This window comes from Maylandia zebra, linkage group LG17, assembly GCF_041146795.1.
Source record: "Maylandia zebra isolate NMK-2024a linkage group LG17, Mzebra_GT3a, whole genome shotgun sequence".
NCBI lineage: Eukaryota > Metazoa > Chordata > Actinopteri > Cichliformes > Cichlidae > Maylandia > Maylandia zebra.
The window spans coordinates 16,647,205-16,661,309 of record NC_135183.1 but is presented as its reverse complement, the minus strand read 5'-3'; the positions used below and the strand labels follow the sequence as shown (position 1 = coordinate 16,661,309).

General features: G+C 44.8%; 1 protein-coding gene across 1 annotated transcript in view; it reads left to right on the top strand.

Annotated features, from left to right (window-relative positions):
• The first annotated feature begins 395 nt into the window (after positions 1-395).
• The window catches only part of stab2 (stabilin 2), a 35,357-nt gene continuing 21,647 nt past the window's right edge, over positions 396-14,105 (top strand). The window contains exons 1-29 of the mRNA XM_076875690.1: positions 396-539; positions 1,852-1,976; positions 2,379-2,494; positions 4,273-4,358; positions 5,134-5,200; positions 5,284-5,379; positions 5,570-5,692; positions 5,844-6,040; positions 6,168-6,295; positions 6,405-6,538; positions 7,110-7,189; positions 7,396-7,545; positions 8,070-8,213; positions 8,323-8,385; positions 8,914-9,030; positions 9,109-9,162; positions 9,244-9,324; positions 9,936-10,088; positions 10,396-10,455; positions 10,552-10,653; positions 10,770-10,856; positions 11,049-11,160; positions 11,235-11,415; positions 11,519-11,612; positions 11,698-11,856; positions 12,747-12,842; positions 13,238-13,330; positions 13,405-13,452; positions 13,881-14,014. Coding sequence (XP_076731805.1) covers positions 450-539; positions 1,852-1,976; positions 2,379-2,494; positions 4,273-4,358; positions 5,134-5,200; positions 5,284-5,379; positions 5,570-5,692; positions 5,844-6,040; positions 6,168-6,295; positions 6,405-6,538; positions 7,110-7,189; positions 7,396-7,545; positions 8,070-8,213; positions 8,323-8,385; positions 8,914-9,030; positions 9,109-9,162; positions 9,244-9,324; positions 9,936-10,088; positions 10,396-10,455; positions 10,552-10,653; positions 10,770-10,856; positions 11,049-11,160; positions 11,235-11,415; positions 11,519-11,612; positions 11,698-11,856; positions 12,747-12,842; positions 13,238-13,330; positions 13,405-13,452; positions 13,881-14,014 — 3,170 coding nt within the window. The 5' untranslated portion in view covers positions 396-449. The remainder of the gene's footprint in view (positions 540-1,851; positions 1,977-2,378; positions 2,495-4,272; positions 4,359-5,133; positions 5,201-5,283; positions 5,380-5,569; positions 5,693-5,843; positions 6,041-6,167; positions 6,296-6,404; positions 6,539-7,109; positions 7,190-7,395; positions 7,546-8,069; positions 8,214-8,322; positions 8,386-8,913; positions 9,031-9,108; positions 9,163-9,243; positions 9,325-9,935; positions 10,089-10,395; positions 10,456-10,551; positions 10,654-10,769; positions 10,857-11,048; positions 11,161-11,234; positions 11,416-11,518; positions 11,613-11,697; positions 11,857-12,746; positions 12,843-13,237; positions 13,331-13,404; positions 13,453-13,880; positions 14,015-14,105) is intronic.

Genomic DNA, 14,105 nt, shown 5'->3' with positions numbered 1-14,105 from the left:
TGTGTATGTGTGTGTGTGTGTGTGTGTGTGTCTCTCTGTTTTTAAGGTCTGAAACACAGACACACAGAGTGTTGATTTTGTGTGTGTGTGTGTGTGTGTGTGTGTGTGTGTCTCTGTTTTTAAGGTCTGAAACACAGACACACAGTGTTGATTTTGTGTGTGTGTGTGTGTGTGTGTGTGTGTGTGTGTGTGTGTGTGTGTGTGTGTGTGTGTGTCTCTGTTTTTAAGGTCTGAAACACAGACACACAGAGTGTTGATTTTGTGTGTGTGTGTGTGTGTGTGTGTGTGTGTGTGTGTGCATGTATGGGTCAGTGTGTACCTCGGACTCGGCAGTTTCCTTTGAGTTTGGTTTTTCAGGAAACACATGAGGGATGATAAAGGAGGAGGAGGCGGCTCAGAGGCGCAGGAGCTGAAAAGAGTTGGCGGGGATAAGTTGGAGGGCAGAAGAGATGGAGGTCCTGCAGAGCGTCCGGCTGCTGTGTGTCTCTCTGATGATGATGATGATGATGAGTGAGCTGAAGATGTCAGCTGCTGCACAGGTAAGCTCGTCCGCCTGTTTTTATTCATGGAGTTCGTTCAGCTTCAAACTCAAAAACTGAACTCGGCGGTTCAGATGTAAAAATCTACATGAGCTTCAGGATGTAAAAGTTTGGACACTGGTTGTCGTGCGTCAGCGTCTCTGTGAAACTTTGAGTAGATGAATCTGAGAGCCCTTCCTCACATCAGCTCAGAAAGAGCTCCATTTATTTTAGTTGTGCTGTCCTGTTTGAAGCTTCATCTGTGATAACTTCTGGTTTTCTGATATCTTACATAACGATGTGTTCTCTGACTGAAATATTATGAGCTGCAGACTGAAGCACTGCTCACATCATTTGCTCTGACGTTCACTTTCTGGGGAGGGGGAGTCACCTGAGAGTGTGGACGCAGTGGGAATAGCCCCAACCCTCATTCAAGAAGCTTTACATTCACATAAACAATGTGAGAAATAACTAGTGTGGGGTACTCAAGCAGAATGTTGCCATGGTTACAGGCAGTACTGTGTAGTATTATGTGCTCTGTATAAACAGATCTTCAGTCTGATATGTGCTGGTGCAGCCAACAGCTGGAGTATGAGGTACCTGCAGCAGCCTGCTCAGGTCTGCAGAGCTGCAAACAAAGAAACACAGCAGAGACTGCAGGAAGAAGCCGCACATGCCAAAGACTAAAGCTCCGCCCACACAGGAATAGCTGTGCAGCAATGCGATGACTGTTGAACTTCAGTGAAGTTGGAGACTTATAGAGATGACACAGAGCGGATCGATTAGTGGAAGCCGCGTGTTTAGATAAGCTGATACTGGAAACTGAGCGGGAATCACATCAGAGGTTATCTCAACAGCCAGAGCCCGCTGACAAGCAACTGTCACCGAGCAAAGGCAAAAAGGAACCAGTTTATCTGTCAGCAGCTGATTCCCATCTGAACCTGCAGGCTGTAACAGGAAGTCATCATCGGCCCAGGAACTCCGTGTCCTGTTTGCCTCCTTTGACCGTTTCCTGGGTGGAGCTGATGGAGCAGATAACCACAGCTGCTATTACAGTTATTACACTTACTTCCTGTTCCAGTCGAGCCACCAGCAGCAGTCTTTGGTTTTCAGGTCCAGAGGAGGAGGTTTAATAGTTTTACAAAGTGATGAGTTGAACTTTTCCACACTGCTACCTTCTAGTTTACCTGCACGCTGACAGTGTGTGGAGCACTGAGCTCCTGATTGGTTGGAAATCGTCCTGCTAAGAGCTGCAGCCACACACTGCCAGCACAGTTTCACTCACACAGCGTAGACATTGATGAAAGACACTTTTCTTTTCTTTTTTTTTCAGAACTTTTGCTCCAACTCGACAGTGCTCCGCACTCGCACGATGTGCCACTCCTGCACCATCAGCCAGCTGATCCTATGCCCATCAGGATTCAAACCCACGCCCAGATCCAACGCCCAGGACTGCAAGTGAGCACCACATAGCACAGGTCCACTCAAAGTCCTCATTGTGGTTCAACTGATGGTTGAAACAATAAACTGTGATTAGCTTCTTTGCACAAATTCAAATACCTCCACAATTTCACATCAAACATCACAACTCACACAAGAAACTTTAAAAGATCTCCACATCACCTCTTTAATAATTTTCTATTGAATTTACAGTTAACAGTTCTGCTGTCGAGTCAGGGTTCAAAACAGTCCTTCTGCGTATCACACTGAGCCACAGAGCAGCCTCTCCGTCTGAATCAGGCTATATAAGGACCCCTCCCCTCCCTCACCCACCTCCACCTCTAAGAGGAGAGAGCCTTGCTGTCCTGGATCCCAACATCAGCAGCCACTTTACCTCCAGTCTGTCTGTCTGTTCTGCAGGTACTACATCAACACTCCCAGCATGAAGCTGCCCCTCAGTGGCTGCTCCTTCGAGTGCTACAAGGAGGTGGAAATAAAGAGCTGCTGTCCAGGTTACTGGGGCCCCGACTGCATCGGTCAGTACCGACACACCAGCTCGTCCTCAAAGAGCCAAAAAGCTTTTATTTAATCATTATGTTATATTCAAAAGAGGCTGTATGAATGTGTGAGAAGCATGTTGTATAAAGTGATTTGAGTGCTCATAGTAGAAAGGTGCTGTACAAGAATCAGTCCGTTTACCACATATAATGTTAAAAGGCTGCAAAATAACAGGCCTAACATTTGTAGTGGGGAGTCTATTGTATTAAAGAATGGAAAAATGATCCTGTTACCACAGGTGTGTAAAGTCCAGCACCGCAACGCAGTCTGCCTTTACAAATGTGTGAGAGAGAGCAGGTGTGGATGTTGCTGTGAGGCAGGCTGTGAACTTTCTTCAGCTTTCAGGCGCCTCAGCGGCTCAGACAAGAAGTAAAGGAGCATGCGAAGTTACAGAGCGGTGCCATCGAGTGCGTAAAAGTTGTGAGTGTAAAAGTCCTGCTGACTCAGGAGCTGCTGAGCTTCAAACCTCCTCCAGCGTTAACATCAGCACAGAGACTTCACAGCCGAGCAGCTTCTGTAAGGGTGATGTGAGGGTGGACGGGCGCTTTGGTCCATGTGCTACATTTAATTCAATACGTTTAAATTTAAAGAAGTTTAAAATGTAAATTTGTGACTGTGATAATTTTTGTATTCACTCATTGGTCATAGCATGCTAGCAGCAGCACACTCGGTCTGTCCAGAAATTCACTACAAGACTTCTCGGTGGTCTAAAGAAACTGAGCTCTGGCTTCCAGGTGACTTGTGTCACATTTTCAGTTCTGTAGGAACCAGATCGTCCTGCAGGAACCAGAAACTTCCTCCCCATTTCCTCTGGTCAGACGCTGTCAGCAGGACTGGAATCTGCTTACTCAGTGGACACCCCCCAATCGTCTCATGCCTGCTTTATCTGTTCAAAGCAGAAAAGTAATGCTCAGTTTTTTCTGCTCCTGAGAGCTGACACACCTGAACCTGGGGTCTTCTAGGACTTTGCTTGTCCTCCATCCACCCCCAGCTCCACCTTCACTGAAGACTCTGCCACTAGAAACGCAAAAAAGAAAAAAAAATCACTGAAACTCTTACAAAGTTTTCACAGAAAACCCCAAAGCAATCCTCCAACAAGTGGAGGAAGTCGTTGTTACGTAAAAGTACCTTTAAAAGTAAAAGTCCTGATACTCATGTGAAAGTATGAGTAATATCATAAAAAATACTTAATTATAACAAGTAAAATGTCTCCTGAGTATGAGAACCAGTATATATTTGATGGTCATCGCTGTGCAGTCATGTGAAAACAGATTTTTTTTTTTAAACTATGTTCACTTTCAAATGTTTGGTATCAAACAGAAGTTATTTTCATTATGAACTGTTGATCATTTCTCTAGTCCAGCTCCGACCTTCCGGTCCTAAGTGACGCTGCCATAAACTGACTTAGCATCAAAGTAATGATAAAATAATACAGGCACAACATCAAATACTTAAAAATATAAGAAGGATTTCTTCATAACTTTCAAAGAGGAAAAAAAACACCCAGGAATGAACGATCCTGGTATCCGTGCTTCCTGCGATGCTATCCTGTGATGCTGTGGTGGTTATTTGTTCTGTGAGCGGAAGAGGGGAAGGGAAACAGATGATGGTGATGTGATGACATGAAGGATGGCAGGAAGTGTGTGTGTGTGTGTGTGGGGGGGGGGTCTGTTTCCTCATAGAAAACACAACAGCAGCGCTCCACAATCATGAAGCGTCAGCTTCCTGTTCACACCATGTGCCCGTTCTCTTTCAGAGTGTCCTGACCAGGCCGCCAGACCCTGCAGCGGCAGAGGCATCTGCTCCGCTGGACTGGGAGGGAATGGGACCTGCAGCTGCCAGGTGACCTCACACACCTGTTCTCACCTTACACACCTGCTCTAACTGTACATCACACTCCTGCTCTCACACACCTGCTCTCATAGAATAGATGTTTATTTTCGCTGTTACAAGAACAATGAAAGACAGTGTCACCTCACACACCTGCTCTCACATCACGTCACACACCTGGTGACAAAAATCAGCTGATTTGCAGGTAAATTGGAGTGAGAAAGCAAAGCTGATTGGAACACAGACAAACCAAAAAATAAAACAAACTACAATAACGTGAAAGCAGACTGACACAATCACTGTAATCTGCAGTCTTCACGTGAGTTTGTGTCCATATAAATGTATATTTAGGACGTAATCATATATCTGGGTTTATTGTCATAAAGAAGGCATAATATTAGAACCTTGAACAACACTCACTGTCCACAGAACCAACAGTAAATGACCTCAGAGCTTCTAGATTCTAGAGCCCTTTAGAACCTTAGATCTCAGACTGTTACAGGAACCCAAGAACCCTGTGAATAATCAAACCCCATAAATGTGTGTGTTGCATCGGTGGTTGGCTGAAAGGTTTAAATAATTAATGACCGTAAAAGCAGAACCCCTCCACCTTTGAAAAATACATCGGTATACAGGTTCCTGTAACAGGACCCAGCAGCAAACTGTTTGCATTACAAATCTGTCTCTCTACAGGCCAGAACCACGGCTCTCTTAAAGTTTACCCATGATGTCACATCCTGTTTATCATTGTTTTTAATTGTGTGTGTGTGTGTGTGTGTGTGTCCAGGAGGGCTTTGCAGGAACTGCCTGTGAGGACTGTGCACCTGGACGGTACAGCCCCACCTGTAGCTCAGGTAACGTCATCTCCAGCTGTGACAGATGCACTGAGTTCTCAGGAACCTCTGACCCACCGTAATTCTGTTTACACTGTTTGCAGTCTGCTCCTGTGTCCACGGCCTCTGTGCTTCTGGAATAGTGGGCGACGGCCGATGCACCTGTTTCTCTGGATACACGGGTCCCAACTGTGACCAAGGTCAGTCCTCCTGCTGGTACCTTTACATTCACAGGTAACTCCACCTGCAGCAGGTGTCCCGCTGTGTTGTCTGGTCCTTCTCCTGATTTGGTAACATGTCAGCTTATCTTTTCCTGTTTCCTGTTACCTATACAGTTTCTGCATTTGCCTGCACCCTGTCACCTGTGCTAACACCTGTATTGTGTTTCAGAGTTACCAGAGTGTGCAGCTCTCAGCTGTCAGCAGAACTCTCGCTGTATTGAAGAAGCTCTGACGGGGCAGTTAGTGTGCCAGTGTCTACCCGGCTACCAGAGAGCAGGAGCCAAGTGTTTATGTGAGCTTATATGTACCCCCTTGGTGCTCTCTCTCTCTCTCTCACACCTCTAGTTCTCTCTCCCGTCTGTGGTCAGTGTAAATGTCACAGTCTTTGAGTCTCTGTGTGCTCCAGCTTTGTCTTTCTCACTTTGTCACTTTGTCTTTCTCAGCCATAAATCCGTGTCTGCAGCGGGTGTGTCACGCTCAGGCCTCCTGTGTCCACACTGGACCAAACCAGCACCTGTGTACCTGCAATGAGGGCTACAGCGGGGACGGGCGGGTCTGCATGGCCATTGACCCGTGTCAGACCGATCGTGGCGGCTGCGCCGCTGAGTCTGCCCGCTGTGTGTACGATGGACCGGGCAGGGTAAAACATTTTGGCTGACCTTTCACATCATGTGTGTAACGAGCTGTGGCCCACAGGGGGCAGCGGCTTGCTGTCAGATGACCTTGTCAGTGACCTCTGAATCTGCTGTGCTCTGTGCTCTGTTCAGTCCCACTGTGAGTGCCTCTCTGGGTTTGACACTCTGTCGGGCGGTGGCTGCAGCCTAAAGAACTCCTGCACACCTGATTCCTGCCACCGGAACGCCAACTGCAGCACCGTGGGACCTGGACAAGTTGAGTCAGTCACTTTACTTTACTGAATGTCTGCATGGACCAATACCTGAATCTGCAGGCAGCAAGTAGCAGAGCTGCAGAACTGAGCCGTCACTTGCTGCTCTGTCCCTCAGGTGCGCCTGTCTCCAGGGCTACATTGGTAATGGTAAAGTCTGCATTGGGAACATCATGGAGCGTCTGAATGACCTGAACACAGAACCAGGAGGCCAGTGGACGGGTCAGCTGAGCAATGCCATCACTCTGTTTGGTATGTGGATTCAGTTTGAGGTGATTTGGTCCATAAAAAGCAGAAAACTTTCACTTCCTCAGCTTTAGCTCTCTGTGCAGGGACACATGTAAGCTTTTCCCTCTGGCCTACGGTGTTCTGGTGTGACCTGCCCAGTGACAGATATATTAAATAAAACTCAGTAAATAAACTAGCATTCATAAAAATTAAACTGATACAGAAAAATTATTTCAAGTTTCTCCTTTAAGCACTTTTATTTACCACATCCAGGACTTTTTTTTATAAGTGAGTTTTAAAATGTTTAATCTGGGTTCTGCACGGTCGCCCCTAAAGTAGCCTTCCTGTTCGATCCTGCTCTGTTTATTCTCCAGAACACATGACATAACCGACGTATCCCATGGTAAAACATAGGAGCGATGCTCAATTACTGCTCCGCTTTATTGGCAATGACAAGTCGTCAGCTGATGCACAACTTGTTTTTTGGAGGTATTCAGATGCGATCTGTGTAGTGAGACATTTTACAGATGGTCAATGAAGTCGTCTCACATGAAAAGAACTAATGTTGATGATTGTGTTTGTGTGTGTTTTGCAGGATCTTTGTCGTGGCCGCTGCAGAATTTGGGTCCGTTCACCGTTTTCATCCCGATAAATAAAGGCTTCAAGGGAACGCCGGTACGAATCCCTTCAAATAAACTGATCCACTTTTATCAGCAGCTAGTTTTAGCTTCCTTTTAACTTTAGAGCCACTTTTATGTTTCTTTCACACCCTGGCTTTGTTTTGGGAGCTCATCGTTCTTTGAGCTCCAGAGGAAAAAACACAATTCAATCAAAACGGGTTCAGTCAGGATTCAAACATCTGCCTTTACTCCTCTTACTAGGTGAGGACTCTGATAGCGGACAGGTCCAAAGCTACATACCTGTGTAAGATGCATCTGGTCGCTGGGATGATGCAGTTTGACACACTGAAGAAAACTGATGTCTTCTACACACTGACGGGAAAATCAGCAGAGACGGACACATCAGAGGGGGTGAGAGGCTTCATCACCAGCAGATTGATACAACATGAAGTGTAAACATGTCAGGGCACGAAGCAAAAAAATTAGGAAATATAAAAAAGATTTGAAACAATTTGAGGAAAGTGAGTGATGACTTGTTTTTTCACATAAGAAACAAACCAACCCAAAGCAAAATGCTAACCCAGAACCCGAACTAGAACCTGACCGAGACCCAAACTCAGACCCTTTCCCTAAGCAATTAAACAAATAACTTGACTGAATCCTGTTTTTAAACCCTTGGAAACACAATAAAGATGACAATAAATAGAGCATTCACAGACTTGGCTTGCATCTGTTTATTGTAAGAATGAATTAAGATTTATAATCAAATAAGTGATGCACACAGTGGACACCAAGTCCAGTCTTAAGTACTTCAGAGACTTTTGATAACATGTGAAACTGTTACGGTCTTCACACTTCCAAATGTTAAAGTGGTAAGCCTCCAATGGCTTTGATAGAATTTTGTATTGTCAGATCTTCCTCTGGTTTCATTCCAGGACGCTCAAACCAAAATCCGTATCCATGGCGGCAGGAAGAAAGGTGTAATCATCCAGTCTAATGTTGTTGCATCTAATGGGATCATCCATATCATCAATAGGCTGATGGAAAGCGTGCCTCCCATCGTAGAAAGCAACACTGAGGTGGCAAGACTGAAAGATTTTAGTTTGGGTGTAAATGTGCTCAGCAAAGATAAACCTGTTCATTATGTCTCCATTCATCTCATTACATGAACACTTTGTTGTTCCACAGGAGAACCTGATGAAGATCGTTTCTGACTACGGCAAGTTTCAGACTTTCACCAGTTTATTACAGGTATAGACTTCTTTTCTTCAATAGCAGGAACATCAGGCCATGAATACATGCAGACGCCAACTTTTTTATTCTCAGTTTAGAAGTTAATCACATCCTGTAACTTCCTGTATTGAGTCAATAACAAGTTGAACACTGGAAGACATTTTATTGCATGTCCCAATGTCCCAGTCACATTCCTGCCCACCAGAGGATGGGATCATTACATTATTACACTGGATCAGGGCTTTGTGTCAACACTGACACAGAAGATGTTTGGAGTGTGATATTTCTATGATCAGTTTTAGGTTCTGAACACAGATTAAATAGGAAATATTGCACTGATTTGTGGTCCTGCAGGATTAGACGTCTCTGATTTTCATGCTGCAGGAAGAAATGTGTAAATATTAGCAGAGTCAGGACCGAGAGTCGCCTGAATCCCACCTCAAACACGGTGCATGAGCATTTATCTTAGTAACACATTCGGGTGCATGAGGACCTGGTTCTTAAGTTTCTAAATTGATCAAACTGGACAATTTGTGCTCACTGCAGAAAACTCCTCTGGCATCTTTGCTGGACCAGCCGGGACCAATCACTGTGCTTGCACCCACCACTGCAGCATTTGATGCAATGATAGAAGAACACCTGAAGTATCTCATGAGCCCTGACGTAAGGATGGACACAAAAACTGACAAATTTGTAGTCTGTCATGAATAATTCACCAGACGATTGGTTCTGAATCCTCAGGGTCACAGCAAACTGCTGGAGTTTCTCAGGAACCACATTATTCCGGCCACTGCGGTGAGAGCGACAGTCCGCTGACTCGTTAATAATTCACGTTTGTTCCCTCTGACAGTTTTTTTTTATCTCCCTGTTATGCAGCTGGAGATCTACAATGCTGTGTCAACCCCAAGATACGTGACAATGGCCAATCAGGTTCTGACAATCACCGTGATGGAAAATGTAAGTGTGGATTTCCACCATCTGTAACCCCCAACATCACCCCAAATCTCTGTCACAGTCACTGTTGAATACTTAAATAATATCATGAATCTTATAAAATAACAAAGGAGGGTGGAAAGTGTTTGGTTCTAAGTATGCTATAATACTGACATTATTGTTCCAATATCCTTTCTGTGTGTGTGTGTTAGTGCTGTTCATGCAGATTTAGTCTCTTTAATAAGCTTGCAGATCTTTTTAAATATTGCTGAAATTTATTTCACTTTCAACTTGAACATTTGAAATCTTGACATTAATAGAGTTTATTAATATTATTAATAGAGTTTAAAATACAATCCAGATAACAAAAATCCCTAAAAGTGCAGCGTTTTTATTTCTGTAATCATTTTCTGGAGAAATGAGTGTAATCAGTAAATATTCACCATGGATCCTGTAAGGAATACAGCCGTGTGACTTAAAGCTGACTGAACATCAGCTCCTGGTTTCTGTGTCAAACCTTCATCATCTAAAGAAAAGTTGAATTCACTCCTATTATCCGCATTTTAGTAAGACTGTTTTCCACACTTTCAACATGAGCTCAGGATTTCTGTCCGGTCGTCGTTTCACTGTTTCAGGGCCAGATCTTGGTTAATGGTGCAGCCGTGTTGGAGGCAGCTGTGGAGGCAAAAAATGGACGTCTTTATGTGATGGATGGAGTTTTGACTCCGCCCTCCATCGAACCTGTGTTGCCCAGTAGATGTGACATCACAGAGACTAAAATCATCATGGTGAGTTTAACGTCTAATGACATGATCGATTGACCCTAAATGTATGTGCAGCGTATGAGGCTCAGTGTGAAAACAAAAGGCACTGAGCTCATGGAGCTCACATAGTTGGATCATCACACCATGCTACACTGTTGGACTCTGCCTCCATTGGATGAGTAAATGTATTTGATCAGTGAGGTGACTTTATCCCAGGAACAGAAACACGAGGACACTGCGAGATTCTGCCCCTTCACCTTTGAGCCCGCCCTAAAACACTGAAGCCCTTTGAGTGTGTTTGAGATATTTGATCAACTCATGTGTTTTTCAGGGTGAATGTGTCGCGTGTTCAAAGCTAATAATGACCCAATGCTCTTCTGGAGTTTTTACAGTAAGACTGAACTCACTGTGAAGCATCTGGATATCTATTCACTTCCCTTTCTTACTTTGAGCTGATTTAAAATATGATTATGCTGTCTTTATCCAGGGCTCTTCCACATTTGGATGTTCTTATATTTTCACCAAGGGCAACCCATCTGTTAAAGTCCCAGTGAAAGGCTGCTCTGCACACTGCAACTCAACGGTCACGGTACACACTTTAGTAAAACCAGGCAGTTTACTTCATGTTGGAACAGAAAGACACTGAAGCCTAGAAGATGTAACTTTGTAGAGGCCGTCAGAATAACCTCGTGTATATCCGTTCAGATTCCAGCGTGCTGTAAAGGTTTCTACGGTCCAGACTGCAGACCATGTCCAGGTGGATACCAGACGCCCTGCTCTGGACACGGGCAGGTCAGACATTCCCATAATTCCTTAATTACTTTATTTGGAAAAAGCTTTAGTGCTTTCTGTTCTTTGAACAGACTTTTTCCTGTTTGCAGTCCAGCGGTGACGGAAGAAAACTGAAATGTTTCAGTGTTTGCAGGGAAAGTGAGGTGTTTGGTTTATGGAGGAGGAACCTAAAGTGTGTTTTGTGCTTTTCAGTGTTCGGAGGGGGTTTCAAGAAATGGAACATGCAGCTGTGAACCGAACTTCAGCGGCTCACGCTGTCAGTACTGCTCCTCCTCCAACAAATATGGACCAAACTGTGACAGAAGTAAGTCTGACTCATACTTTGTGACGTCACACAGGCAGACATGATGTAAAGATGATGTACTTGTCTATCCTCAGCCTGCCCCTGTATCCACGGGCAGTGTGATAACCGTCCGGATTCAGACGGTCGGTGTAAAGTGGACTCGTGTCAGCAGGGTTACACCGGTCCTTTGTGTGATCGACAGACGGCCGCCTGCGGCGCTCAGGCTCAGTTTTGCCACGCACATGCTGACTGTGACTTCAGCCAGGGAACAGTCAAGTGAGTTTACCTGGATGGAGTCTGAGCTTTAACCCTGAGTCAGACGTCTGTAGTGAACAGTTATCTCGTACCACACATTATTCTGTACTGTGTCTTATTTTAGGTGTATTTGTAAAACTGGTTTCCAAGGTGATGGGATCACCTGTGTGGCATCTGACCCGTGTGCTCCACCCCACCGAGGTGGCTGCAGCCTGAACGTAAGTCTCCAGTTTTTATAGTGTAACTGTAAAAAACGCAGTCTGTTTCCTCACTGCTGCCCGTGCTGCATTCTGCCCCTTGCAGGCTAAATGTATAAAGACAGGCCCTGGGACTCACGTCTGTCAGTGTCTGACTGGATGGAGGGAGGATGGGGATGAGTGTCAACCAATCAACAACTGCAACAGTCCTGACAGAGGCGGCTGCCACCCCAACGCCACCTGTGTCTATGTGGGACCCGGACAGGTAAGGACACTGATATCAGCTGAGACGTGAATGTGGAGATGTCACTGACGGATGGTTTATCTCATTAATGTGCTCTTACCCTGGGAATGCACCACTTCAGTCCGTCCTTAGGGTGGCAGTAAGGAGTGCAGTATTATTAAAACATGAGAGGGCCAGAAAATGTGAATCCTGAAATGTGGTTGATTATTCAAACTTACACTGGCCTATTTAAACTGGGGCCGTGCGGACCTCGGGGGGAATATTTCTTTTATCTCAGTTTTTTAACACGTTGTCGGTCAGTTTGTTCTTAATGATGTCACATCATTGTTTTTGGGAACCCCCCAGTCAAAAGCACCCAATTTTGCAGTTTCAATAAATGGAACTATTTATTCAGTTAATGTTTGCCACGTGGCAGTTTGTTAGTCTCAGGATCTTGCTGCTTCCTTTTGTAGATGATGTGGTTCTGTCAGCTTTATTTGCCTTCTGTAAAGATCTGGCACCTCTAATTCTGAGCCCATGGTTCATGGTTCCTCAGAAAAAAGTGGGGTGCCCACTTCAGACTGGAATTTTGTCCTGCTAGACCTCAGTGGAGTGTTCAATACTGTTGATCATAATATTCTATTAGAGCGACTAGAGCATGCTGTAGGTGTTACAGGTACGGTGCTGCAGTGGTTCGTATCATACCTCTCTGATAGACTCCAGTTTGTTCATGTAAATGGAGAGTCCTCTTCACACACTAAGATTAATTATGAAGTTCCACAGGGCTCTGTGCTAAGATCAATTCTGTTTACATTATACATGCCGCCTTTAGGCAGTATCATCAGAAGTGATTTGTGATCTGGTCCACCAGCACCAAAGAGGGAAGCTGTCTCCGCAGCAGTAATGTCCTGTTGTTATCTGCTCCTGTTCAGAGTGACTGCACCTGTAAGGCCGGTTACCAGGGCAGCGGGCAGGACTGTGAACCTGTGAACCAGTGTGTGACTGCAGACGGAGGCTGTCACTACTTTGTGAGTAGCAAAAACCAAGCAAATCCACTGAAAGCATCTTTTCTGCTAAAATCATTATGGGTCATACCAACAGCAACATAAAACAGGTCTTTTGCTTTGATGTCATTTGCCTGCAGCGCTGTGATCAGGGTGTCAAAGCCAGATTTGACTCCTTTAACTATATCTTCAATTTGACCATACCTGGTCAAACTGGTCTGTAGATTCACTCCTAGTAACTAAACCAGCCAATCATCGTTCCTCAGAGCCAATCAGAGGCTCTGCAGAGCTTCACTGAATTCCTTTAATTTTTTCAAAGTAAAAGACGTCTTGTGCATGATGTCTGTCTTGTACTGATAAAAATGACCGAAGCTAGGCCCTCGGTGACCGTGTCCCTGTTTAACTGTTTGTGTGTGCAGGCCAGCTGTCTCCTGCTGTCCTCTCAGTGGACATGTGTCTGCGATGAAGGATATGTTGGAAATGGACACGTGTGTTACGGTACAGTTGAACAGGTGAGTGATGGCCAGGTTCAGTCGGCAGGATCGTGTCTTTGCTTCCAGCTGACTTTGTTTCCTGGTGATTTCAGGAGCTCAGCATCCTGCCTGAGGCCTCAGACTTCTTCACATGGATGACTGTGAGTATGTCACGTTTTACAGATGCATTATGTGCAGATTGTCATCACTTTGATTATTATACAATAAATGAAACGTGCAGTATATCACAAACTAACTCACACGTTTAGCACATGCTTCACATGCAGACTAGGCACCGTAATTATGCCACTGTAAACACAGTGTATCATATTCACTGATATTCATTCATACCACATGAAAACCCAATTAGAGCACATAAATATGGGTACAGAAAAATTATACATTTATGAATACTCTTAGCAATGTTAAGCTCACACTGTGGGGGTTATCGGTTCGTGCCACCATGCTTCATTTTTTAATAACCATGCAGTTTACAAGACTGACTTCCCCTGTGGTCTTTCATGTACCAGCAGCTATTTTTAATACCAACCTGAGCAAAGATTGTGTTTGTGTTCATACGCTCTGTTAGGATTCGGATCTGTCTCCGTCTCTGTTGGATCAGAACCTCACCCTCCTGGTTCCATCCTCAGCAGCCATCAGCAAAATGTCCTCAGAAGACAAAAACTTCTGGACGTTGAGGGGAAACCTGCCGAGTCTCATCAGGTTACAGCTCCGCAGGATTTAAAGTGACATCATTTTATTTTGGGGCTTTTATATGAATATATGTAACAGCTGTGCTGCGATCTGTCCCCTT